Consider the following 25,890-nt stretch of genomic DNA (forward strand, 5'->3'; position numbering starts at 1 on the left):
GACCTTTTCTGTGTACGGATCATGTTCCAGTCCCATTAGTGATGGATATGAGAGAGTCTATTGCATTTATATTTTGATTTTAGACTAATGATTACAACAAGCTTGTAGCATGATGCCAGGATCTTCTACCTGTATATAGTGAGCTTATAGAAGCTGATGACCTGCATGGAAATGTTTGCTTCTCTTCTAAGTACCGCAGTCTTCATATTGTCAGGTAGACTGTTCCTATTCTATCTTTCAAACAGGTCAGCCTTTGTGAAGCAGCTATCCCTGGCTGTAGTTATGTTAACATTGTAGAATTGCATGTGTTAAAGCAACTTCATTTCCCTTGTAGCAAGATGCTTAAATTCCTTCCACATACCAAAATAATAGACAGTAATGAAACCCCTGTAAAAAATTCTTCAAGGGATTGTGTATTAAACGGAAGACAACCAACTGTATGTACAGTATAATAGATATAGGCTACAAAATATTGTTCAATTCTGGGACTGTTGAAGCCATACAGCTAACATTTTTGTGTTTCCCACATTTTACTTTCCTCTGCAGCATCCTCCTTATGATGCAATTGTCATGATAGAATCACGTTTTTTTTATTACTGTTCTTAATGTTGACAATAGAATGTCTAGTTGTTTCTGATCAAGAACACTGTTTTCGTCTTGTTTCCTTAAATTTTTGATTTATCCAACAAGAAATTGCCTATTAAATACTAATTTTAATCACACAGAACTGCAATGCAATACTGACAAACAAAATTCTCCAGAACTAAGGTATGCGAGTATTGAGAGTGAAGAGGTGACAAAACATCAGTCTCAGTATTGTTTTGTACGAGGGTGTAGGCTTAAGGAGCGCAAGTAACGGGACCAATACTTTGCAAAACCAGCAAGTAAATAGTGAAATGCTTAACAGTTTAATGACCCTACCGAGAACAAGTAATGATAATTTAACTTTTCTTCCAAGCATTGCAGGAAATGAATTGGAAATATTCTGTGAACGAAGCGTAATACGTGGAATTTGAATGCATATTTTTGGGGTTGCTCTGTGTTCAGGTAGCTCTTATTAATATTGGTTCTATTCACACAGTGATAACTCAAGGTTTGTGTCCTGTACACTGTGAGTATGTGTGTTGGATGACAGGTGTCTCAGTAATGTGGTTCGTGATTGTTGTGTGGCCCTGCTGTGTTCCAGATACTGCAGGGGAAGAAATTACCTTCATATTCCATGTGACATGTTTTGGCTTATGTTTTTCCCCCTTTTGGAAGCGGTAAATGTGTGTTGTGTGTTTTAATTGTAATTTATCATTTTTTTCCTTCAGGAAACTTTTATCTCATGATCTGCAACTACTTGTGTGGCATTTGGCATTCATTGATGAATCAGTATGTATAAGTGATATTTGAATTTTATAATTTCCTTAAGCCTTATTCGCTTGTCTTACATATTGATTTATTCAATATTTTCTGTTATAATTGGGTTCTTGTATTTGGAAACGTTCGTGTGAGTGTGTGTATTTTCAGTTAACTACTCAATAGCTTGGTTTAGAAATCAGTTTACATCATCAGTGGTAGAATTTGGTTTGTTGGTGCTGTCCCTCCCTTTCCCTACTTTGCGTGAAACACTGTTCCCAGTTTACCTTCTGATTTGAAGTCTCTTATGTCTTTTCATTGTTTGGAGCTTTTCTCTATTTAGATGGTTATATTATTATTTCTCTTAAATAAGGTTGTGTACACACCCTTTATACAGTACTCTTGGCCTTCATTGTCACAATAATAAATGTATTGGGAAATGAAACATTGGCATGAAAGCAACTGTTCTTAATGTTGCCATGTAAGCATGTATGTCTAGATTACACATACTGTAGAAGAACAATATGGGTTCAAAATCTTCAGCGGCAGCCTTCGTCAGTGGAGAATAGAATAATAATGGTAATGGTCATTGTTGACAGGTAGACACTGAATTAATCAATCATTCACCATGGATCTGCATTTAGGGCAGTCACCCACATGGCATATTCTCTATTAGTCATTTACCCAATCTTCACGTAAGTAATTTCAAAGATTTTGAAAATTTATCAAATATATCCCTTGGTAAATTATTCCAATCCCCAACTTCTCAATTTGTCCTATTGAATTCCAATGTCATCTTCATTTTGTGATCTTTCCTACATTTTTAAAACACCACCCAGACATATTTGTCTACTCCCACGTACCTACTATGCTGGCGTAGCAGGGAGAGAGGTGATACTACCACGTGGCGTGTCCCAAGTGGCGGATAGGGGGGTCCTAACCGGCTTGCCGGCGTACTTGAGGGAAATAAAGTACCTCTCGCGAACCAAACACACAATCCCCTGTGGGTGGGAGACACAGACAAAGAATACACCCACGGTATCCCCTGCCTGTTGTAAGAGGCGACTAAAAGGGGCGACCAAGGGATGATTTTCTTGGAACCATGAAACTACTTGTGATTAGTATCACCACGCGGGGAATTCCATGGGTCGCTTTTACTTGCGCGTAGTACCACTATATTGGGTACCAAATAGGTTTGTGATTAGCAGCACACAGGAGCACCATGCGGTTGGCTTTTGCAGTACCTGTGATTAGTACCACCATATGAGTAGGACCATGGGATGATAGCTACCATGGCTCTGCATTGCCTATGGTTAGTACCCACTATTTGAGGAACACCACGGGATAGTGCAGGTCCCTGTGGTCAGTACTCTTATGTGATGAACACCATAGGTTTGTGTTGCCTGTAAATGGCACCGCAATGTGAGAAACACCATAGGTCTGTATTACATGTCGAATATCATAACCTGTGAGTAGTACCATAATATGTGTAATACCGCAAGTCTCTGCTACTTTTAATTAGTACCGCAACATGACAATTACCATGGTTCTACTTTCCTAGCAATAAGTACCGTTATGAGGGGCCGATAAGTTGGATTTTGGACCCCCTTTAGATTGCAAGCATCATTGATTCAGTGTTATGCTATAGCAGCAGTCCCTTTGTCAGTAACACTATTGTTTTACGTCGGTTTCTGTGAATGTAAGGCATTGCGGGTTACATCCAGAGATTGTTTTAAATTCATATCCCTCCATTCATTTTTCGTCCTCACATTTTGAATTCTGGTCAGTTGGATTTTGGACTTTTAATTTGTTATTACATTTAATCTCATTTCGTACCATTAGGGGCTGATGACCTTGATGTTAGTCCCCTTTAAACAACAAGCATTATCATCGTCGTCATCATCATCATCATCATCATATTTGTCTACTAATGTCATTGAACACCATCTCTCTACTGACAGCTCAGAACACACCACTTAGTTGAGCAGCTTGTCTTTTTACTCTCATGTCTTGCCAGCCCAGCATTTACAGCATTTTCGTAACACTAGTCTTTTGTCAGAAATCATCCAGAACAAATTGAGTTGCTTTTCTTTGGATTTTTTTTCAATTCTCTAATCAAGTAATCCGGGTGAGGGGTCCCATACACTGGGACCATACTCTAATTGTGGTCTTACCAAAGATTTTCATGCCTACTCCTTTACATCCATACTACAAACCCTTCCTTCTCCATTGTGCAACATCTGCTCTTAATACCGGTTATCTGTTGGACGTGTGCTACATTGATATTGCCAAGGCTTTTGATACCGTAGACCACGCACTTCTTTCCTATAAACTTTTAGAACATTGTAACATAAATACATAAATAAATAAATGAATAAATAAATAAATAAATAAAAAATAATAAATAAATAAATAAATAAATAAATAAATAAATACCCTCATAACCATATGGAGAGATCTATAATCTTTATCTACAATCCCATTTATGTGATTTGTGCAATGGAGATCTTTCCTTTTATTAAAACCTAGGTACTTACAGTGAGCCCCGTGAGATACATTCACCCCATCAATGCAGTCATTAAAACTGAGAGGACTTTTCCTTTTGGTAAAACTCACAACTTGACTTTTCACCCATTTTACCGTCATACTATTGCCTGTTTTCCATCTCAAAAATGTTGTCAAGGTCTTTTTGCAGTTGCTCATGGTCTTTAAATGTATTTATTATTCTATACATTAAAACATCATCCATGAAAGCCTTCTCTCTGATTCCAGGTCTTTACTATCATTTACATAAATAAGATAACATAAAGGTCTAATAATACTGCCTTGAGGAAATCCCTTCATAATGATTACAGGATCAGATACTGCTTCACCTACTTTAATTCTCTCTGAGTTCTGTTTTCTAGAAATATAGGCACCCATTCAGTCACACTTTTATCTCGTCCAATTACACTTTTGTCAGTAGCCCCTGTAATTTCCTTCAATTTCTCCTTACTTCCACAACCAGTTCCAAACTGTGTTTCATTCCAGCCTGCCCCTCCCCCTCAGTCTCTTTATTTCTCTGTTATAATATAGCAGGTCCTTACAATTCCTTACCAATTTTAAAGGTACATATCTGTTCTCACATTCCTTACCAATTGCTTTAAACCTATCCTATAGGCTGTTTACATTGTCATTTACCATTCTCCACCAATCATAATTACTTTTTTTAAACTCTTATGCCTCTCTCATCAACTATATGGTACTGCCTAATAGTACTTTTATAACCTTCCTTCCTATTGCATTCATTTTATAACTATAACAAAAACAGCTTTGTGATCACTTATACCATGTGTTACTTCAGTTTCTTTATAGAGCTCATCTGGTTTTGTCAGTACCACATTGAGAATATTCTTCTTTCTGGTTGGTTCCATCACTTTTGATTCAGCTGTCCTCTTAAAACCTCTGCCTCCTACAATGACAACTTGGGGAAGGCCTTTACTATTAAGGGATCACCCCACCTAATTAGTTGACAGCTAGATTTCCCAAATCATAAATTCTGTCCTCAGACTCGCCAAGCAACAACCAAACATAATGTCCTTTATAACCACATATAACCCTAGTCTCCACAAAATCAATCATCTTTTATAACAAGCAATGAATCTTCTCTCAGCTGTCCTTCTTATTAACCATAGGTTTGGTCAAGCTTCCTGTCATGTGCATTACCTTCCCACTTGACACTTAGTAAATAGCTGATTATCTTATCAAATAATTCCACACTAGTGCCATTGTTTCCAGGTTTGTACACCCCAAAACATCAAGTTGCCTATTATCTGTATGGATAGGCCTTACCTCCAGAATTTCATGTTTCTTAGCTTACAAGTTTTTTTTTTCACCAGTCTGAATATTCCCGCTCCTACCATTCCTATCCTTTCTCTATGGTAAACACTCCAGTTCTGTTAGAAAATGTATTCATCCACTGCTGTTAGGTAAAAAATGCAAAAAAAAAAAAATAGAAAACAGGGGGTGGTTATGTAATACGAGTATTAAGGCTGGGGTGCTTCCAAAGACGTGAGCATCAGTTGATGACCAACTTCAGAATCTCTTACGGGCAGGGGGATGGAAAGATGGGGGTAAATATTTAAGGACTTTATCTGAAACATTCAATATATGGTGCTGGGAATGAGTGGAGTGGGAACAGGAAGATCCATGTTATGGGTTTTCTGGGTATTGCAATGACCACATGTTTGTTTGACTAAAGTGTTGGTAGTTAAGCCTATGTAGAAAGCTGGCAGATGATGTTGGATGTAGTGCAGTTATGACAACCTTGTATGGGAGTAAGACTTGGTGGTGATACTGGTTAATGTTGTGTTGGCTATATGTAAATTGCAAATTGTACAGCAGCTGTGTTCACAGAGTAAGAAGTCAGAAAGGGTGTGGGTGTGGTTCAATACAGCTAAGAATGTTTTTGAGGTGTGGTCAGCAGCTGAATGTGACTATGGGGCTTTTCAGAAGAAGATCATGGGTGTGGGGTGAGGTGAGAGAAGATTTGTTGCTTGTTATAAAAGGTGATTGATTTTGTGGAGACTAGGGTTATATGTGGTTATAAAGGACATTATGTTTGGTTGCTTGGCGAGTCTGAGGACAGAATTTATGGTTTGGGAAATCTAGCTGTCAACTAATTAGGTGGGGTGATCCCTAATAGTAAAGGCCTTCCCCAAGTTGTCATTGTAGGAGGCAGAGGTTTTAAGAGGTTGAACAAATCTGTTTACTCTGGATGCCAACGTTGAATGGTAGATACCATATCTACAAATGGCAGAGTGGGTGTACATGTATCATTCAGCAAGCAGATATCTTCAGACCTTTATTACAGTTAGCTATATTGAAACAGGATAATACTGATGATATAGTCATTTTGAGAGAATTGTTACCATCATTGCAAATAATGATGTTGAGTAAATCTTTCTTTAGAAGAAAAAAAAGTTCAATTAATCTCCCTTAAATTTTCTTCTGAATGCTTGGTGAGTCATTTGGTCTGGAAGCTACCTCATATTACAGTATCATGCTCGTTAATGATTGTACAACATTCTTATTTTAAACTAGAACATTACAGTTTATTGCTACTCACTGCTCAATGTTTTCTCATATGTTTCCTTTAGCTTGAGATATTTTTTCACTGTTTCACCCAGCCATTCCCAACTGCTGGTTACTAGGTTATTTTTACACTTCACTATGCACAAACTTGTAAACTTGTAGCCAATATTAAAAGTATTAGATTATTGTCATTAAACCTTCAAGAAATAAGCAGTTTAAAGAAGCTTCATGAGTTCTACTTGAATGTTTTTTCTTCTAAGCTTACCCTAACAATCAATTAACACAATATATTCTTCCTGTCTTCTTAATTTCCAAAGGTGTTTTGGGTTAAAAGCAATCTTGTTGCAGCCTGCTCATGTATCTTGCTGCTTCTCTGCATGATCTGATCTGCTTGATGCTGCACTTGTCATGTTTTGCATGCTGCATAGTTACTGGTAGATATTTTGTGAATATTGTCTGTTTTTCAAAAGTACTGATATTGATTGTAATTTTTTTTATCATTATAGGGTGATTCAGTTCTGCATTTCACTGAAAATATTCTTATTCTTATACATATCTTGATCTGATGTTATTTATTCATACATATTCTTATTATATATATCTTGATCTGATGTTTATTTATTCATCCATCATATCATAGAACAGTATGAGCTAAGTGTGAGGGTCAAGCATAAGTCATGGCAACTATTTTTTTCTCGCGAACAGGAGACAACACGGAAAATCCAAGAAATACATTTGGAAATATAGGGTATGTACTTATGCATAGTGCCTGATGACAAATTCTGACTTCAGGAGATTCTCGTAGGAAAGTGACAGAACACAGCCCATTGGTAAACATTGTTTTATTATGGTATAGACAGCAAACACACAAGACTATGTACAAAGGACAGGTCTCCACTGGTTACAGACATTCGAAATAATCATCCAAGGTTCCCACTGTGCGTTGTCAGCGGTGGAGCAGGTGCTGAATACCATTCGCTGCACGTGTATCGCCAACGTGTGACACCTCTCTCCGAAATGCTGTTACGATGTCCTCTTTGTTAGCAAACTGTTGTCCACATAATGGCTTCTTGACTTTGGGGATTAGATCATAGTCACATGGGCTCAGATCAGACGAATAAGGTGGGTGTGGAAGAACCTCCCATCCCCACCGTTGTAAGCGACGCTGAACGGTGGCTTCTGTGTGAGCTGTCACGTTATTATGTAGGATTATGGCATTGTCCAAAAGATCTGGACGTTTGGTTCGCACTGCATGGCGCAGTTGATACAACAAAAAGGAATTGTAATAAACTGCATTGACAGTGTGCCTCTCACGCACTGGATGACGCACAAGAACACCTTGAACATCGTATGCCAGGATTACCATAACCTTATTGGGCGACTGATTTTGTCGAACCTTGTGTCTCCGTGGTGACCCCTGACAACGCCATTCACTTGACTCAGATCAAAAATTAGATGTATGGCTTTTCAGGCGTTTGCTCTATTAACCAGCATTTCGTCCTAGGTCTGACACTAGACTCGTCAGAGTGGGATGTGTCAGACCATACCCACTTATGCTGGGGTGTATGCAGGTGAACTTATCAGAAGCCTCTTATGTGGCACAGTCTGATAACTGCATACGGGAGATAAAACTCCACAATGGAATTAATACCCGCCTAGCAATTCCAAATGGTAATTCTAATTTTTGATCTGATTTTTGATATGCTCTGTTGGTGGAAAAATATCTAATTCCCTCCATGGGAATTTAGAATTACCATTCACTTGACTGTCGCTTCAGTTCAGGTTCATAAGCCCTCTTTCCTCTATCTTAGCCTCCAACACTTGTTTTGGTATCCTTCCCTCCTCCATCAACATAACATGTTCAAACCATCTCAATTTATTCTTTTCCATCATATCACTCAATTTTTCAGCCCCTATTTCTTTTCTGACCTGAACATTTCTTTCCCTCCTTGTCTTCCCTACCATATTCCTCAGAAAATTTGTCCCACTGGCCTGAATGTTATTCTCATCTCTTGCTGTCATTGTCCAAGTCTCTGACACATCTTGTACATTATCTCTTTACAATTCATAGGAACTTCTCTGTCCCACACCAAGTCTGGTAGAACATATTTCCCATATCTCCTTATCCAACTTTGCATCTCCAAATATTTGAAGCATTCAACTACCTCTAGGTTTTGTCCCCTAATACTTCTCTTTCTCCAGTCATCACCACTGTTTTGCTCTTCTCCACACTGATATTCATGTCATATTTCTCAGTATTGTCATTTAAAGCCTCTAGTTGAATTTGCACTTCTGTATTGTTGACTCCACAGATCACTATGTCATCTGTAAACAACAATGTTTTCATATACTCTCTATATGTTAACTTTGTTTCCTGTAGAATGGCATCTTCCATTTCACCTAACATCAAACAACACCTCTACTCAGTCATTGTAATCCCAACCTCTGTTAGTCCATGGGGAACTTGGAAGATGACAGCCAGTGTCATTTGGGAGACCAGCATTTTCCATTATTGTTGTTTGCGATGACACTAAAATTCTGTTACATCTACTGTATTACTAATGAAGAAGTTGACTTCAGTTAGCTGTCATGTTTTATGTAGGCTACAACATTGGATATCTCAAGTGGCTATGGTTTAGATTCCTGAAGCATGATGGACGAGAGGCTACCCCATAGAACACTTGGCGGCATACTTTCATCACTGACCTGAAGTTTGTTGGCTTATCCTGGAATGTGGCTGAAGTGCTTGCAGAAAACCAGCAGCAGCAAAGATTTAATTGCCCAATGAAGACCTGAAGCAGAGACTAGGAAAGCTTTCGTATAATATTAACCTTCAGTACTTTTGCTGCATACTACTGTGTATATATAAATGTACACTGACTTAGCAAATGTCATGAGACAGTCACCTAATAGCGTGTGGGGCCTCCTCTGGCCCTGCGAACTTCAGTGAGATGCCATGGAAGTGAGTCAACAAGTCCCTGGTAGTCCTCTGGATGGATTGTCCACTGGGAGACGTGTCTAGCACGGCCTGTGTTGAATTGAGCCGTGATTTGTTGCACGGTTGCCCGTCTGTCACTATTGACAATCCGTCTCAGATATCGCCGGTCACGGTCATCGAGGGTGTCTGGACGGCTGGTCACTCATCTGTTTTGGACGGTGACACCCGCATTCAACCATTCATGATACACCCTGGACTCGGTTGATCGTGTGAAGCCGAATTCCCGCACCACTTCCGAAATCGCACTTCCCATCCGTCGGGCACCAACCACCATACCCCGTTCGAACGGTGTCAGCTCACGACGACGTTCCATGTTACACCTGTCACATGCACAGCCACTGTTCACAAGGTCTCCTATACAACTGCCGCTGGCACAGGGGGCATGAGGTGCGCAGACAACACACCTGCGCATCAGTGCTCCGCTATCCCATGACATTTGCTCAGTCAGTGTAATTAGACTCCCTCTTTTCTGTTGCTTAATCTTGGAGTTTTGTGTGCTTGTATTTAATTAAAGGTTAAAATTGTTAAATTAAAATGAGTACAACTATTTGATTATTTAAATATTTCACATTAGATCTGAATTGAATCACCCCAGGTACATGGTACCTGTTGAAAGCTTGTAAGGTTTTTTGCAGTATGCTGTGTACTGGTATAAATGTAATGCATGATTATGAAAGAAAAATAATGCTGTTATATCTTGATTTCTACTTTTATCATGTGATTAATTTATTTTGTTAATTTATATGAAGCCTTTCCGTAAGCAGTTAGTAAGGTAATAATTTCTCTCAAACTTTTGCTGCCATGAATGATGTAGTTATATTTTTCAGAAATGTAGATATAGTGACTACTTCTGTGGTAAGACTTCATAAGGCCAGTTGTCGACCTGCTCACAGTGTCAAGGCTTGGTCAAGAAGGTCATAGTATCCACAGTAATATTGTTTGCCTGTTAAGTTTTCAACCTGGAGGTTTGTTGCATTCTCAGATAGCACTACCAGAAGTTATGTCGTTATGGGGAAACTACAAAAATCCATGGCAGTACTATAATGGGGCATACAAGGCATGATGAGGAGTAAGGTAGTTTGCCATTGCTTTCCTCACTGGGCCAGATAAATGCTTCCATACTGCTACAGTATGGGACTTCGGTGCTGGTTTCATTTTTTGCAGGGCAGAGTAGCTTAGACGGTTAGGCACTGGCCTTGTGAACCCAACTTGGCAGGTTTGATCCTGCCTCAGTCCGGTGGTATTTGAAGGTGCTCAAATACGTCAGCCTTGTGTCGGTAGATTTACTGGCACGTAAAATAACTCCTACGGGACAAAATTCTGACACCTTGGTGTCTCCTACTCTGAATCCATACTTGGTGTTCTGCAAGTTTTTCCTCTACTCTGTCTCTTATTCATTTATCCAAAATTCTTTCAAGGATCTTAGCTGTAGGAAGGATCAGTGTACTCCTCTGTAGTTTTCACATGGCTTCCTGTCTGCTTTCTTAAAGATTGGTATAATGACCTCTTTTGTCCATCCTTTTGGAACAGATTTTTCTCTCCATATCACTGTGAAGAGTCTTTACAACCACTGTAGACCAGTTGCTCCTGCTGCTATTATCATTTCTACAGTGGTCTCATCAATTCCAGCTGCTTTGCCTCGTCTCATTCTGTTAGCGGCCCACTCATTGTCTGTTATGGACACCTCCTTCAACTTTTCCTTCTTGTACAAGGGTAATTCATATATTGCAGAGCTGCTGGAAGTATCTTTAACATCTCTGCAATATATCATGCTACTGTGTCATCATTTTGTCCTGTTCATTTTTAATAAAGTTAGCACTTTCACCTGGGTTTTTTGTGCTTTTTGCCCTCTGGAATACTCTGGAATTATAACTGTTACACCATTTTCAAGTCTTAGTCTAACTGTAATCACCCTGTCTATACTTTTCACCATCAAGGTATTCCTTTAGGTGTTGTCTAATTATGAAGCCTACACCATTTCTGGCTTCTCTTCCTCCACTGTAGTATAAATTGTACACTTTCTTCAGTTTCCTATCACTCTTTCCTTTCTATTTGATCTCATTGATTGCCAGCAATGCAATATCTTTCAGTCATAAAATCTACTATTTCTTCCACTTTTCCTGTAAATGTCATTCACTATATTGATAGTCCCTATCTTGATATAATGTTCTAAGAATTTCCATTCAGAATTGCTAGGCGGGCATTAATTCCAATGTGGAGTTTTATCTCCTGTATGCAGTTATCAGACTGTGCCTCTTATAATGGGCTTCTGATAAGTTCACCTGCATACACCCCAGCGTCAGTGGGTAGGGTCCGACACATCCCACTCTGATGAGTCTGGTGTCAGACCTAAGACGAAGCGCTGGTTAATAGAGCAAACGCCTGAAAAGCCATACATCCAGTTTTAGATAAAGCGTGCGTCGAACACAGAAAGGCATTTTTTCTTGTAGAACTGCTAGACTTAGGAAGAAAACACAGAAAACTGAGTTCTGAATATGCCTGGAGGGCTCGAATATTTTCTGACTTGTTTTAAACTGCCTGGTCAAGTGGCTACCTCATAGAAAATAGGCTATTATTGCATTCTGAGAAGTGTCAGCAATTTTTTTAATGCATTTTATCTGTCTGATAGCATAGATTTGGCCTTTATACTACCTTCCTCAGAAGTACATAAAACATCTGTATATATGAAGAATATAAAATGGCAAAATGCCTTAAAATCCTCCAACCTAAGTTTTTAGTAGGTTTGGTGGTGAGGCAAAATAAGCCATCTTCTACCTCAGAGCTTAAGGGATATGTACGAGGGCTATTTTTTTTTCAAGGTCCGATTGGTCAAGAAATGAAACAGCAGTACAAATTTGACACTTTTCTATTAGTAACACTTACTGATACATCACAGCTATTTTTCAACATAGTCGCCTCGCAGATTGAGACATTTGTCATAGCGTGGTACCAACTTGTCAATGCCCTCTTGATAGAACGTCGCCGCCTGTGCCTGTAACCATCTTTGTACGCCGGTCTGCAGCGCCTCGTCGGTGTCAAAACGCTGTCCTCCTAGCCAGCATTTCATGTGAGCAAAGAGGTAAAAATCTGATGGAGCCAGGTCTAGACTGTATGCTGGGTGATCGAAAACGTCCCACTGGAAACGCTGCAGGAGGTTCATGGTGGCAGCTGCAGTGTGCGGCCGAGCATTGTCATGGAGGAGGACAATGCCTGATGACAACATCCCTCTCCGCTTATTCTGAATTGCCCGTCGTAGATGTTGAATAGTCGCACAGTATGCGGCTGCAGTGATGGTGGAACCACGTTCCATGAATTCCACCAACAGAACTCCTTTCCGGTCCCAGAACACAGTAGCCATACACTTTCTGTTGGAGAATGTTCGCTTGAATTTCTTTGGCTTACTCGGGGAGTGCGAATGCATCCACTGTTTGGATTGCTCCTTTGTTTCTTCCGTTTCAAAATGAACCCATGTCTCGTCCCCTGTGACAATTTTGTTCAAAAAATCTGGTGTTTCATCATGGTAGCGCTGGAGAAACGCTAAAGCGGCGCTCATTCACTGTATTTTGTGACGGTCAGACAGCATCTTCGGAACCCATTTCGCACAAAGTTTGCGGTACTGAAGTGTCTCACTCACAATTGTGTAGAGAGCTGACCTGGAAATTTCAGGAAACAAAGCACTCGACACAGAAATTGTGAATCGACAATTTTCTCGAATTGCCTGATCCACACGCTGAACAAGATCATCGTTGACACGCTTCCTTCCCTGGCCGCCTGCATCATGGATGTCTGTACGCCCTGCTGTAAAGTTCCTGCACCATTGTCGCACTTTGCTGTCGCTCATGCACGTTTCACCATACACACGACTTATTCGGCGATGAATTTCGGCTCCATTGCACCCCTCAGCCTGAAGAAATCAAATTACACCGCGCACTTCACACTTGGCGGGCGAAGCGATCGTTGTAGCCATGTTTACGAGCGTGCTGCACGTTCACTACTGACGGGACTGAGGTGAGGCGCATAACGGTCATTTCAGAGACGTTGCGCAACACATCTGCGCAGCGGTTCATCATATATTCGCGGGTGTTTGACTGTCGCGACCGATCGGACCTTGAAAAAAAAATAGCCCTCGTATATAAGCAGGAATGAGCAAGAAAGTTTTTGTTATTACTGCAATTTACTTGATCTTACAAGAGACAGGTCACACCTTTAAAGCTGAATCCTACACCACCATGAAACTGTGTTAACATAAACAAAGTGCTATGAGAAAATGATGTAAAAAGTAATATATGCTTATTTTGATTGGAAGACCCCAAAATGAACCCCTGTATTACACATATAAGCAATAGGAAAGTGGTACTAGTCACTCCAGTTTGGATTGTACAGTCCTCATTGTGGACTAGCCAGCACTGGAGCGGCGAGTAGAAAATGCACTCCACACAATTTGCTAGTGAGTCAGAGATGTCCACCTGCACCACATTATCATTTGGCCATAAGATTTCAGCTTTGATTTCGGGGCCTTGCAGTGGAAACCGGCTGGTAATTTGTTGCACGTAGTCTTGTAACACATCAGTTATGTCACCAAAGTTTTAAGGTAGGTTTCGGCATTAAGGGCGTGACACTCAGCTCAGTAAATGGAGTTTCACCGAGTTTTTTGTCATGTGTTCCTACTGCTCATACAATGCTTCCTGTTTTGATGATGTTTGTTCGTTTGTTTGGTAGAGTATCCTGATGTTGGAAGAAACCCCTCAATATGTGACACGACCTATTGATAAAACTGATGCTGTCCACATTGTTAGGGGTAAATTTGCTTGGGTTGAATATCCAGCTAATGATGTAAAGCAGAAGAAGACTGGAAGGAAGCAAATAAAGTTAGTTTAGTGATGGTTTGTATAGATGTGTTTAATATTAGTGTATCTTCTTGAACATTATCAAGGATATCCTGTAATTAATACTATTCTTTCTTCATTTAGAATTTGAATTACAGTTTTAAATGAATCATATAATTTCCTAATCCTATTTCTTCAAATAACTTTAATTTTTACTAGCTTTTTTTTGTATCCATTGTTGATGGGTTGGTTTTTTAAGAGCAGCAGTAATTTCATCTAACAGAGGTAAGTGGCAGCAGAAGAGACAGAACTCACATCAGTCAGTAGCTGTTGATAAGTTTTAGGGGCTTAAGGACTTAATGTAGGCCATCATATCTTCTTTTCTTCTGGGTCTGCAATGTTAGGAATTCAAGGTCTAGGCTTTCACTTCACTGCTTGGATTTTAAATTCCCCCTCCCGATCATTCTTTGAGTGATCCTTTTTTCATGTTTCTTCTCATTTCAATCTTCCTGATTAATAGGGACAGAAAAACTTTGTGTTATTTTGACTTACAGAAGGCAAACACCACCAACACTACCACTATTGCCAGTTAGTTCATAACCATGATGACTAAAGAATATTTTCACATCACTGCCGCTCGCTGTTGATGGACTTGCAATAAAAATATAAATTCATGAATGTCTCAGTCATTTTAACTTGCCTGTTAAAAATATATTGGACATAAAAATTAATAACTTTATTTTCTATCATTTGTGTTGTGTACATTTTAAAATTGAACTATTACAGTGCAAAGCAAAACTGTCTTTGCAGCGAGGCAGGTACTTAATGTAGGCGAGTACACTCGGTTATACACAGTTGCATTGGCAATAGATCCCACTAAATATACCGACATTACGTACGTCCGTCCATCTTTCCATCCATCCATTGTTGGGAATGAAGATGTACTAAATTCAGTTGACCGAATTACTTACCACTGTTGCTTCTGAACGCAGAGGTTGACTCTTTTGCATTTGTTTTTGGACACATTGTGCAGGATTTCCTGTGTAATTGAGTTAACACTCAAAATGTTAGTTATTGGATGTACAGGTCCAGTTTTACAAAGTTTATTAACAAAATCTCTCACTGTATCACAATTAAGACATACTGAATTTGGAAAACGTTCATAAAATTTTTTTACATTTTCCGAAAACAATTCACCTTCTTGAAAGACACTCCAATAGAGCACACTAATGTCAATCATTAACATATCTAATTCAAAAGCAAAACCTTCACACTAACCTCAAATGGTATTCATTTCAAGGATAGTGCCCGCTTGAGGTACGTTGCCTTGTTGTTGCCAACTTAGGTGCACCCGCGGTGCCTCTGAGTTAATTGTGGAGACAGTTTTGTCATGCATTGTATTTCCATCATTATTGGAAGTTTGTAAAAATATGTAATATTTGCAAATATCGTGGTTCATGGTGTGGGTTACTGTAGTCACGTCCTAGTCCATGAACCGTGGGCAGCGGCTGAGTGGCCTAGTAAGTGGTCCGGAGAGTCGGGATACCAGTTGCTATGGAATGGGAGTGGGCTTCTCGGACATATTCTGGGTCATGGCCCTCCTTGTGCTCAGGCGGCTAGGACTATACAATCCACCGGCGGTCCATAACCCGTTAGAGGAGAGATCCTCACTTGGACTATATGTAAGTAGGGTAGCATCCTGCTTCACAAATTTACCGAGCTCAGAACATTTTAAGCAAGCCTCGGACCTATGGGAGTAATGGAGTCCCACTCCCATTTGGCAGGCGAGGGACTTCTTGGAAACAACTCGGCGAACAAAATGGAATTCGAAGGGGAGCTATCAATATTAATGGGGCTTATGGAAGAAAGAAAGTAGAACTGGCTGAGTCAGCAAAGAGGATGCATCTGGATGTGCTAGGAGTAAGTGATATTCTGTAAGGGGAGATAACGAGGAAGGGAGAGGAGATTATAAAGTGTACTTGACGGGTGTTAGAAAGGGAAGGGCAGAGCATGGGGTAGGGCTGTTCATCAGGAATACCATTGCACGCAACATAGTTTCTGTTAGGCACGTAAATGAGAGAATGATGTGGGTAGATTTGGCAATTGGAGGAATTAGGGCGAGAATTGTCTCAGTGTATTCCCCATGTGAGGGTGCAGATGAGGATGAAGTCGACAAGTTTTATGAATCATTGACTGACGTGGTCAGGGTCAACAGCAAGGATAGAATAGTATTAATGGGCGATTTCAACATGTGAGTTGGGAATAGAACTGAAGGATACGAAAGGGTGATTGTTAAATGTGGGGAAGATATGGAAGCTATTGGGAATGGGAAGCGTTTGCTGGACTTCTGTGCTAGTATAGGTTTAGCAGTTACGAATATATTCTTCAAGCATAAAGCTATTCACCGCTGCACATGGGAGGCTAGGGGTACCAGATCCATAATAGACCATATCTTAACCGACTTCGAATTCAGAAAATCTGTTAGGAATGTACAAGTTTTCCGGAGATTTTTCGATGATACCGACCACTATCTGATCTGTAGTGAACTAAGTATCTCTAGGCCTAGGGTAGAGAAAGTGAAATCTGTCTGCAAATGAATAAGGGTAGAAAATCTCCAGGACAAGGAAATTAGACGGAAGTACATAGATATGATTAGTGAGAAGTTTAGAACAGTAGACGGTAAGCAGGTTCAGGATATAGAAAGAGAATGGGTGGCATACGGGGATGCTGTAGTAGAAATAACTGGGGAATGCCTAGGAACAACTGTTTGTAAAGATGGAAAAGGCGAACATCTTGGTGGAATGATGAAGTGAGAGCAGCTTGTAAACATAAAAAGAAGGCTTATCACAAATGGCTCCAAACAAGAGCCGAGGCAGGCAGGAATTTGTACGTAGATGAAAGAAACAGAGTGAAACAAATTGTTGTTAAATCCAAAAAGAAGTCATAGAAAGATTTTGGTAATAACCTGGAAAGGCTAGGTCAAGCAGCAGGGAAACCTTTCTGGACAGTAGTAAAGAATCTTAGGAAGGGAGGGAAAAAGGAAATGAACAGTGTTTTGAGTCATTCAGGTGAACTCATAATAGTTCCCAGGGAATCACTGGAGAGGTGGAGGGAATATTTTGAACATCTACTCAGTTTAATAATAAGAATTTCATTATGGTCCGTATTGAATCGAGATTTACAATGCTTATTGAAGATAAAAGGTTTCCACCTATTCAATACCTTTTATCTTCAATAAGCATTGTACATCTACTCAATGTAAAAGGAAATCTTCCTGGTGGTGTTGCGAACAGCCAAGTTCATGGGGAGGAGGAAAATGATGTTGGTGAAATTATGCTTGAGAAAGTGGAAAGGATGGTAAATAAGCTCCATTGTCATAAAGCAGCAGGAATAGATGAAATTAGACCTGAAATTGTGAAGTATAGTGGGAATGCAGGGATGAAATGGCTTCCTAGAGTAGTAAGATTAGCATGGAGTATTGGTAAGGTACCTTCGGATTGGACAAAAGCAGTAATTGCACCTATCTATAAGCAAGGGGACAGGAAGGTTTGCAACAGCTAGCGAGGTATCTCATTGATTAATATACCAAGCAGGGTATTCACTGACATCTTGGAAGGGAGGGTGCGATCAGTAGTTGAGAGGAAGTTGGATGAAAACCAGTGTGGTTTCAGACCACAGAGGGGCTGTCAGGGTCAGATTTTCAGTATGTGCCAGGTAATTGAAAAATGCTACGAGAGGTATTAGCAGTTGTGTTTGTTTCGTAAATCTAGAGAAAGCATATGACAGGGTAGCGAGAAAAGATTTTCGCCATACTGGAGGACTATGGTGTACCGTTTCCGTCTAAAATACAGTCTACCGGCACCAATCGGAGAGCTGCGTGTACGGTTCATAAAAATATGATCAGGGCAAAAATAAATTAAAAGTCTCAGGATAAAAATTATACCATGGGTTTGTGAACGGGAAACAGTAACATAAATCCGAAATGAAAATCAAAATAAGGGGTAAGATGGGCTTATTATCAAAGAAAAACTTTATTAAAAATCAAAAAGAAATAAATTAATATAAAAACAAAAATAATATGGCTCAAATAAATGCCAGAAAATCAATATGTGCCGTGCACATAATTAACGCAATGTCCCGTTTTTAAAATAAAAATATTTACAAAATAAAAACGACGACCTGGGGAAGAAATACACACTTCACCTCGATTCAACACAGTTAAGTTCATCTTATCGAATCCTGACGGATATCGTTCCATTTACGGTTTTAGGACATGCCTCGACAGAATAAAATTAAATTCACAATTAAGTATTTATTTATTTTCCACCTAGTCGATACAATGATTGCTTAAGGCAATTTTTAATGGTCAAAAGTGGTACATGTTTCGTATATTATCAACATCTTCAGCCACATAACACTGTTTAGATGAAAAATATATAAAATTGACAAAGTAATGCTTTAGAGGAAGTGTCCTTAAAATTAACATAAGACACTTCCTCTAAAGCATTACTTTGTCAATTTTATATATTTTTCATCTAAACAGTGTTATGTGGCTGAAGATGTTGATAATATACGAAACATGTACCACTTTTGACCATTAAAAATTGCCTTAAGCAATCATTGTATCGACTAGGTGGAAAATAAATAAATACTTAATTGTGAATCTATTGAAGTGCGATACGGACCATGAAGCTGATTTTATGTAATAAGAATAAAATTATGCTAAATCCGATCCATAATTAAAATTTTATATACAACACTTATCAACAAATCAATGTTTCAGGGTCCTAACTTATAGCTACACTGAATTTACTAACAGACCGCTCTGTTACAAATTGGATGGCATGAAAACCTACTTCCAATAAAATGAGCTTCGAACTCGTATTTAAGAACAAGTCTCTATCAGCGATGACAATGACACGATCAGCAATAAACATATATCACAATTCAATATAAACAAAACACTTCAAAGAAACCTGTAAAATTCATGCAAATAAAATAAACAGAAAAAATCTGTGTATCTGTTATCTGAAATACAAGGAATAAGATGCTAAACTCCTTCATATAAAAAGAACACAGAACTCCTGGCTCAGCTGTCCATTTGTTGGTCTTCACTTGACATGCCAAATTATAACTCAAGTAACACTTCTACCAGCTATGAAGCATCTTGCCTCGCAAGAAAAAGAAACTATCTAATTGGATTGGTAATTCCTGCGTGAGAGATTTTAATATATCTGGGAATATAAATTAACGCTGCCACTCACTTCTCTGTTTATTAAACTAACACAAGGCCTCAAACTCAAGGCTTCAATACACATTCATATGGCCTTAAATACATATTCCAATTTAGCACGGCTATGATACGACATACGGCACATCTGGCCTAACACTTCGGAGTCCATGAGTTCGACTCTTATATTATCACTGAACATTCAAGGCAAATCAAGCCTCTTTCGCTTATCATGCAGCTAACACCAATATTTTTCCCCTCTTTTATGTACCAGGCACCCACGTCCTGTATAAACACACATTGTAATCTCAGTATCCGGCTAATCTTGCCTTTTTCTCGTAAATTTATAACAATACCAATTAGCTAGTCTTCTTTGCCGATCTAAAAGAGACTAGTTCAATGATGCATGTACACGCTAGTTCCACTCCTGTAAACATGCTACATGTCTTTAAATAAAATGTTCCCTACTGAAATTTATCCCAAAACACGCTTTAGGCTGTGCAGCCTTCTTAATAAAAGAGTCTAGATCTCGTTACAAAAAAATATGGAATACACAGTTACCTCTTGACAAACATATCCTCATCTACACCTAACATTTCCCTCTTTCCCATCTAATAAAAAGGAAATAAAATAATATATAAAAATCAGGGTTCAAACATGCATCTTCCCTGAAACATGACATTAAACTATAAAAAGAAAACATAGCTCAGCCACAAAATGGCATTTATAGCTAAATTACTCTAGGATTGAATTAGCCTAATTTCTTCTATCTAAACATGCCTAGATGGTTTTTAAAATGAACTTATCTGTTTGTCTCAGCTTCTTCATGGTTCCAGGCCGCCGTGTCTGGAAAATTACGCCATATTTGCAACAAACTGCATGGCGTTATCAAATACACTGCAGATCCTTTCTTCTTCCATCATCTTTGAAATGTGGTGCTTCGCACACACCATTAAATTGAACCGAAACGATAACGTCGATTCGCACACGTTCTTCGCGTTACCGGACGCGTACCGATCACGGTATTTGCACAATCCAAATGCAAATTACATATGCGGGTTCGGAAATATCGACAGTAACTATCGTCTTAGTTATATTCAATCCCGTGCCATACCCGCACTATGGCATATTGCATCATCATACGTGATCTTATATGTAAATAGCAAAGGTAATTGCTTTGTTACTGTACAATACACTTTCGTAATTACCTAAATGCTAGTGATTATAATGTAATGTATTCTCATGAAATAACGTTTCAGTTTCACAAATTATGTATACTTGTTTGATTAAATATCGTCACTGTAAAAATTACTTTTATACAACACTGGCTGAATGTAAAGAACACCGACCCGCACGGTTATCAACTTCAAGATAGAGTGAGCTTCCCATCTCCAGTAGCTGCTACGTTCACCAATCTTTCGGTATTAGTCATATCATCGGGGATTCCACTGATGCGATGACGCCATGGCAAAAGCGCTGATTCAATAGAAATATATTTATAACTTCATTAATCCAGAATTAAGAATTGTAACTGTCTACAGGTAGTCTTTAACGTCTAACTTGCTTCTATTTCATATCCAAAAACGTGGAGTATGGCTTTATAACAGATTGCCTAGTAAAATCAAGAGTAGTGCAGCACTGTAAATCTCAAAGTTGGTAGGATTGGCTTCATTTGTTCTGTAGATCCCTTCATTCCGCAATATCGCTTCCAGGGTTGTGATTGGTCCTTTTTTGAATCGGCCGCTCTCAAACACTCGTAAATTCCCCGATTAAATCATACGGAATCCCCAAGATGCTCGCTGTTGCTATGAAAGATAAGAAGTTATTTCTAAAGCCACGCACTGCCGGGATACTGCATTACGCAACTTCTATATTGCACCATGACTCCTTCTTGTATTAAATGCACAATATTACACCATATTACATAATTACTATTTGGGGCATATATGATATGGCACAATGGAATTAAAAGGTAGATTATTAAAATCAATCAAAGGCATTTATGTTGACAATTGGACTTCAGTGAGAATTGATGGTAGAATGAGATCTTGGTTCAGGGTACTTAGCAGGGGTTAGACACGGCTGTAATCTTTCACCTTTGCTGTTCATAGTTTACATGGATCATCTGCTGGAAGGCATAAAATGGCAGGGAGGGATTCAATTAGGTGGAAATTCAGTAAGCAGTCTGGCCTATGCTGACGACTTGGTCTTAATGGCAGATTGTGCAGAAAGCCTGCAGTCTAATATCTTGGAACTTGAAAATAGGTGCAATGAGTATGGTATGAAAATTAGCCTTTCGAAGACTAAATTGATGTCAGCAGGTAAGAAATTCAGCAGAATTGACTGTGATACAAGGCTAGAACAGGTCGATAATTTCAAATATTTAGGTTGTGTGTTCTCCCAGGATGGTAATATAGTAAGTGAGATTGAATCAAGGTGTAGTAAAGCTAATGCAGTGAGCTCACAGATGCGATCAACAGTATTCTGTAAGAAAGAAGTCAGATCCCAGACGAAACTTATCTTTGCATCGGTCTGTTTTCAGAACAACTTTGCTTTACAGGAGCGAAAGCTGGGTGGACTCAGGATATCTTATTCATAAGTTAGAAGTAACAGACATGAACGTAGCGAGAATGATTGTTGGTACAAACAGGTGGGAATAATGGCAGGAGGGTACTTGGAATGAGGAGATAAAGGCTAATTTAGGAATGAACTTGATGGATGAAGCTGTATTAATCGGTGGGGGGGGGGGGGGGGGGTCATGTGAGGCGATTGGCGGAGGATAGTGTTACTTAGGAGAATAATGGACTCTGTTATGGAGGGTAAGAGAAGTAGAGGGAGACCAAGACGACAGTAGTTAGACTCAGTTTCTAACGATTTAAAGATAAGAGGTATGGAACTAAACGAGGCCACAGCGCTAGTTGCAAATTGAGGATTGTTGCAACGTTTAGTAAATTCACAGAGGGTTGCAGACTGAATGCTGAAAGGCATAACAGTCTATAATGTATGTAGTGTATGTATGTATGTTGCAAATATCTCCGTTATTATCACTTGTATGGTAAAAAGTCATGACCAAGTGAGTTGTCTACACAGTTCAGGTCACATAGCTTTGAGCTTGCATTCGCAGGATCAGCCTTGGCGATGATTTTTCATGATTTCCTGTCTTCACATAAGGCAAATGGTGGGGCTGTACCTCAATTAGGGCAGCGGCTACTGAGCAAGTTGACCATGCATTTAGGGTCGTATAGCTGCGAGATTGCATTCAGGAAATGGTGGGTTCAAATCTCACCATTGGCAACCATTAAGATGGTTATTTCCCACTTTAACAGTAGGCAAATCTGGGGCTGTATCTTAAGGCCACGGCCATTACCTTCCTAGTTCTAGCCCTTTTCCATCCTTGCGTTGCCAAAAATGTTTGATCTGTTAGTGCGACATGAAACCACTAGCAAAAGGAAAAAAACCATGGCTGCTTTCTACCCAGTCTCAGCTCTTTCCTATCCTGTAGTAGCTGAAAACCTACCTGAGTTCGTGAGACATTAAAACACTTGCAAAAAAAAAAAAAAAAAAAAAAAAAACCGGAAAAGACTCTCTTCATTCTATCTCAGGTTTAGAATCATGTTCCATGCCCAGGATAATCTTCTACACCTTCATCCAAGTTGTTTCAAACTTCATTTGTTATTGTGGAAGATGTGACCGAAATGGGCTGGTTTCCTCGGTTTTGCAAAGGTTAAGACTTCACCATGATTTCCAAGCACAACAGAATACCTCCTTGTTGATGATGTGGCCTACCTATGGAATCTTCAACATTCTGCAATACATCCACATTTCAAAAGCCTGCAGTTGATTCATTCAATTCATCATCATCATTGCACAGTTCCAGTTTCCTGGGTATTGTTAATGAGCCTCTTCCCACTTCTTCCTGTCCATATACAACTTGTCATGGAGAACATCACCCACTGTCCATCCTCTGGTAACTAGATCAACCTTGATCATGTCCATCCATCGGGTTTTAGGTCTTTCTGCAGGTCTTTTCCCCTTCACTTGTCTGTCCAAATTTATTCTGGCTGTTCTTGTTGGCTCCATCCTCATCACATGCCGTACCACCATTGTCTGGATGTGCCGATTCGGTCTAATAGGGAGATTTATTCCGGCTTTTTTCCTCACCTCCTCATTTCATAACTTGTCCATCTTGGTCTTCTGGATAGTGGATTTAAGAAATTTCATCTCTGATGCTTGCAGTCCTGATGAATCTCTTTTTGTGAGGAAGCATGCTTTAATACCATAGGTCAATATTGAAATAGCTGTTAAATATCATCAGTTTGGCCAGTTTTGGAATCATGTCATCCCATAAAAGTGTTCTTACTTGTTGGTAGAATTCTGATGCCTTTTGTGCTGTTTGTAATTTCTTTTCTGACCACATTAGCACTAGAGATTACACTTCCCAGGGAAGGAAAACTATCCACACACTCTAGCTGTGGTCTCCTAATTTAACACTTGCTGGACGCCCTTTTCTGTTGACTGCCATCACCACTGTCTTGGTCTTGCTGATGTTGAGGTTATATTCCTGGAACTGGATTTACATACTTTGACTCTGGTCTGTACTTCCTCTTCTGTTTCACCCCAAATCATGATATCATCAGCAAAGGCCACTGCATTTACTTCACCTAACTTTTCCTTCATGTTCTTCATTATATTGTCCATAACAGTGATGAACAGTAGTGGGGACAGTGCACTTCCTTGCTGAACTCACTCTTGGTCTCAAACCATGATGATCAACCTTCCCCAATTTGTACACAGCCAGTACAGTCTTTGTACATCTAAATTTTCCTTACCAATCCTTCAGGCACATTTCTTTTCCTCAGGCACTCCCAGATCTTATCCCAAGTAACACTATCATAGGCCTTTTCTGTATCCAGAAATACAATGATCAGGTTCTTGCCTTTCTCCCAATACTTTTCCATTTCCATCAGGATGTGGGTGCTAAAAATTAGATCCAGTGTTGATCTGTTACTTCTGAATCTGCATTGCTCCTCCTCTAACTGATGGTTCTCAATCTCCTTTCTATGATTTTCTCTAGAATTTTTAGCCCATGAGACAGCAGGGTTATTCCTCTATAGTTGGTGGGTTTCCGTCTGCTGCCTTTCTTAAACAGGGGAATTACAGTATAACGCCCTTGCTCCAATCCGCAGGTATTTTGTTGTCTGTTCTACCACCCCCTACCCTGCTACCATAACACAACACAGTACACGACATGTACGCGCTGATACTTACCTCACTTACCTCTCTTCATAAATTGCTGTGGATGGACTGGAACGAATTAAAACAGGTCGGAGCTGGACCCATGCATATACAAAAGGGGAGCGAAAGGACAGAAAGGCAAGAACCCGTAACCCCCATGAATAAAAGAATGGATCAAAAGAAAATGGGGTTTATTACAAACACACACAATATTAAAATGAAAGCAAAAATGAGAAGCTGCTTTAAAAGTTACTTACATAACTGCAGAAAAATAGAACATAAAGTAGTATCCCATTCAATGACATAGTAAGTTTTGTGTTACATGGCGACAGTACACATGATCGCATTATTCACTTCCGTAAGACCACATAAAAATACAAACTCGCTTCAGAAAAATGTGACGTGGAACACGTTATCGAAGGAATCAGAAAATGGAACACGAAAGGGATAATGCAGCCATACAAATGAGGACCGCGCACATATCAACAGTTAGCATCCGTGCTTCAAACGAGCGTCCACACGATGCTAGCGCGTCATAACAATGCCAAAACACAGCCTTCCAGAGGAGCAGAAGCAAAAGAACAAGATGATGTTGCCACAGTTACAAAAACAAAAACTAATTGCCGACAATAGAGCAGATAATGGCCTAGAAATATAAAATATAAAATACCACACATGGCTCGAACTGGCCAACTAAAACGGAAAAGAAAAGAAAAAAAGGAAAATTAAAATTACAAGATACAGAGAGTACTATAAACCGTACACAGGCAGACAGCTCAAACACGCACACACACGTATGAACAGGAAGAGAGACCCAATATAAAATCGACCCAGACGAGACTGGTATGTCAAGGCGCGATGTATACTTTCACAAAGAATAGCAACGGATATAATGGAATACCAATATAATAGTCTGTTATGGGACATTATAAATTTTCCAGCTAACTCATTCTTGGTTGCCCGCGTTTTGCCCTCGTGTGCTAAGTTGGGCTCATCAGTTGGTACTTAGCACACTTACCAAGACGCAAGGCTAGTGCATACCGTGGAGGCCACTGCATAGGCTACTTAAAGCCACCAGCAGTGCCAATGCACTGTGAGAAACTATGTCTCACTTCCAAAAATTGATGCCTGCCTGGCCATCAGATGATATAGATGTTGATTCCTATAGGGAACATGAAATATTTGTC

General features: G+C 39.5%; 1 protein-coding gene across 7 annotated transcripts in view; it reads left to right on the forward strand.

Moving 5' to 3' along the window:
• Window positions 1–25,890, forward strand: part of LOC136858684 (ATP-binding cassette sub-family C member 5) — a 299,980-nt gene that overhangs the window by 117,836 nt on the left and 156,254 nt on the right. For all 7 annotated transcript variants that reach the window (XM_067138409.2, XM_068225666.1, XM_067138411.2 and 4 more), the window contains one exon: window positions 14,132–14,280. In XM_067138409.2, coding sequence (XP_066994510.2) covers window positions 14,132–14,280 — 149 coding nt within the window. The remainder of the gene's footprint in view (window positions 1–14,131; window positions 14,281–25,890) is intronic.

This window comes from Anabrus simplex, chromosome 1 (genome assembly GCF_040414725.1).
Source record: "Anabrus simplex isolate iqAnaSimp1 chromosome 1, ASM4041472v1, whole genome shotgun sequence".
Classification (NCBI taxonomy): Eukaryota; Metazoa; Arthropoda; class Insecta; order Orthoptera; family Tettigoniidae; genus Anabrus; species Anabrus simplex.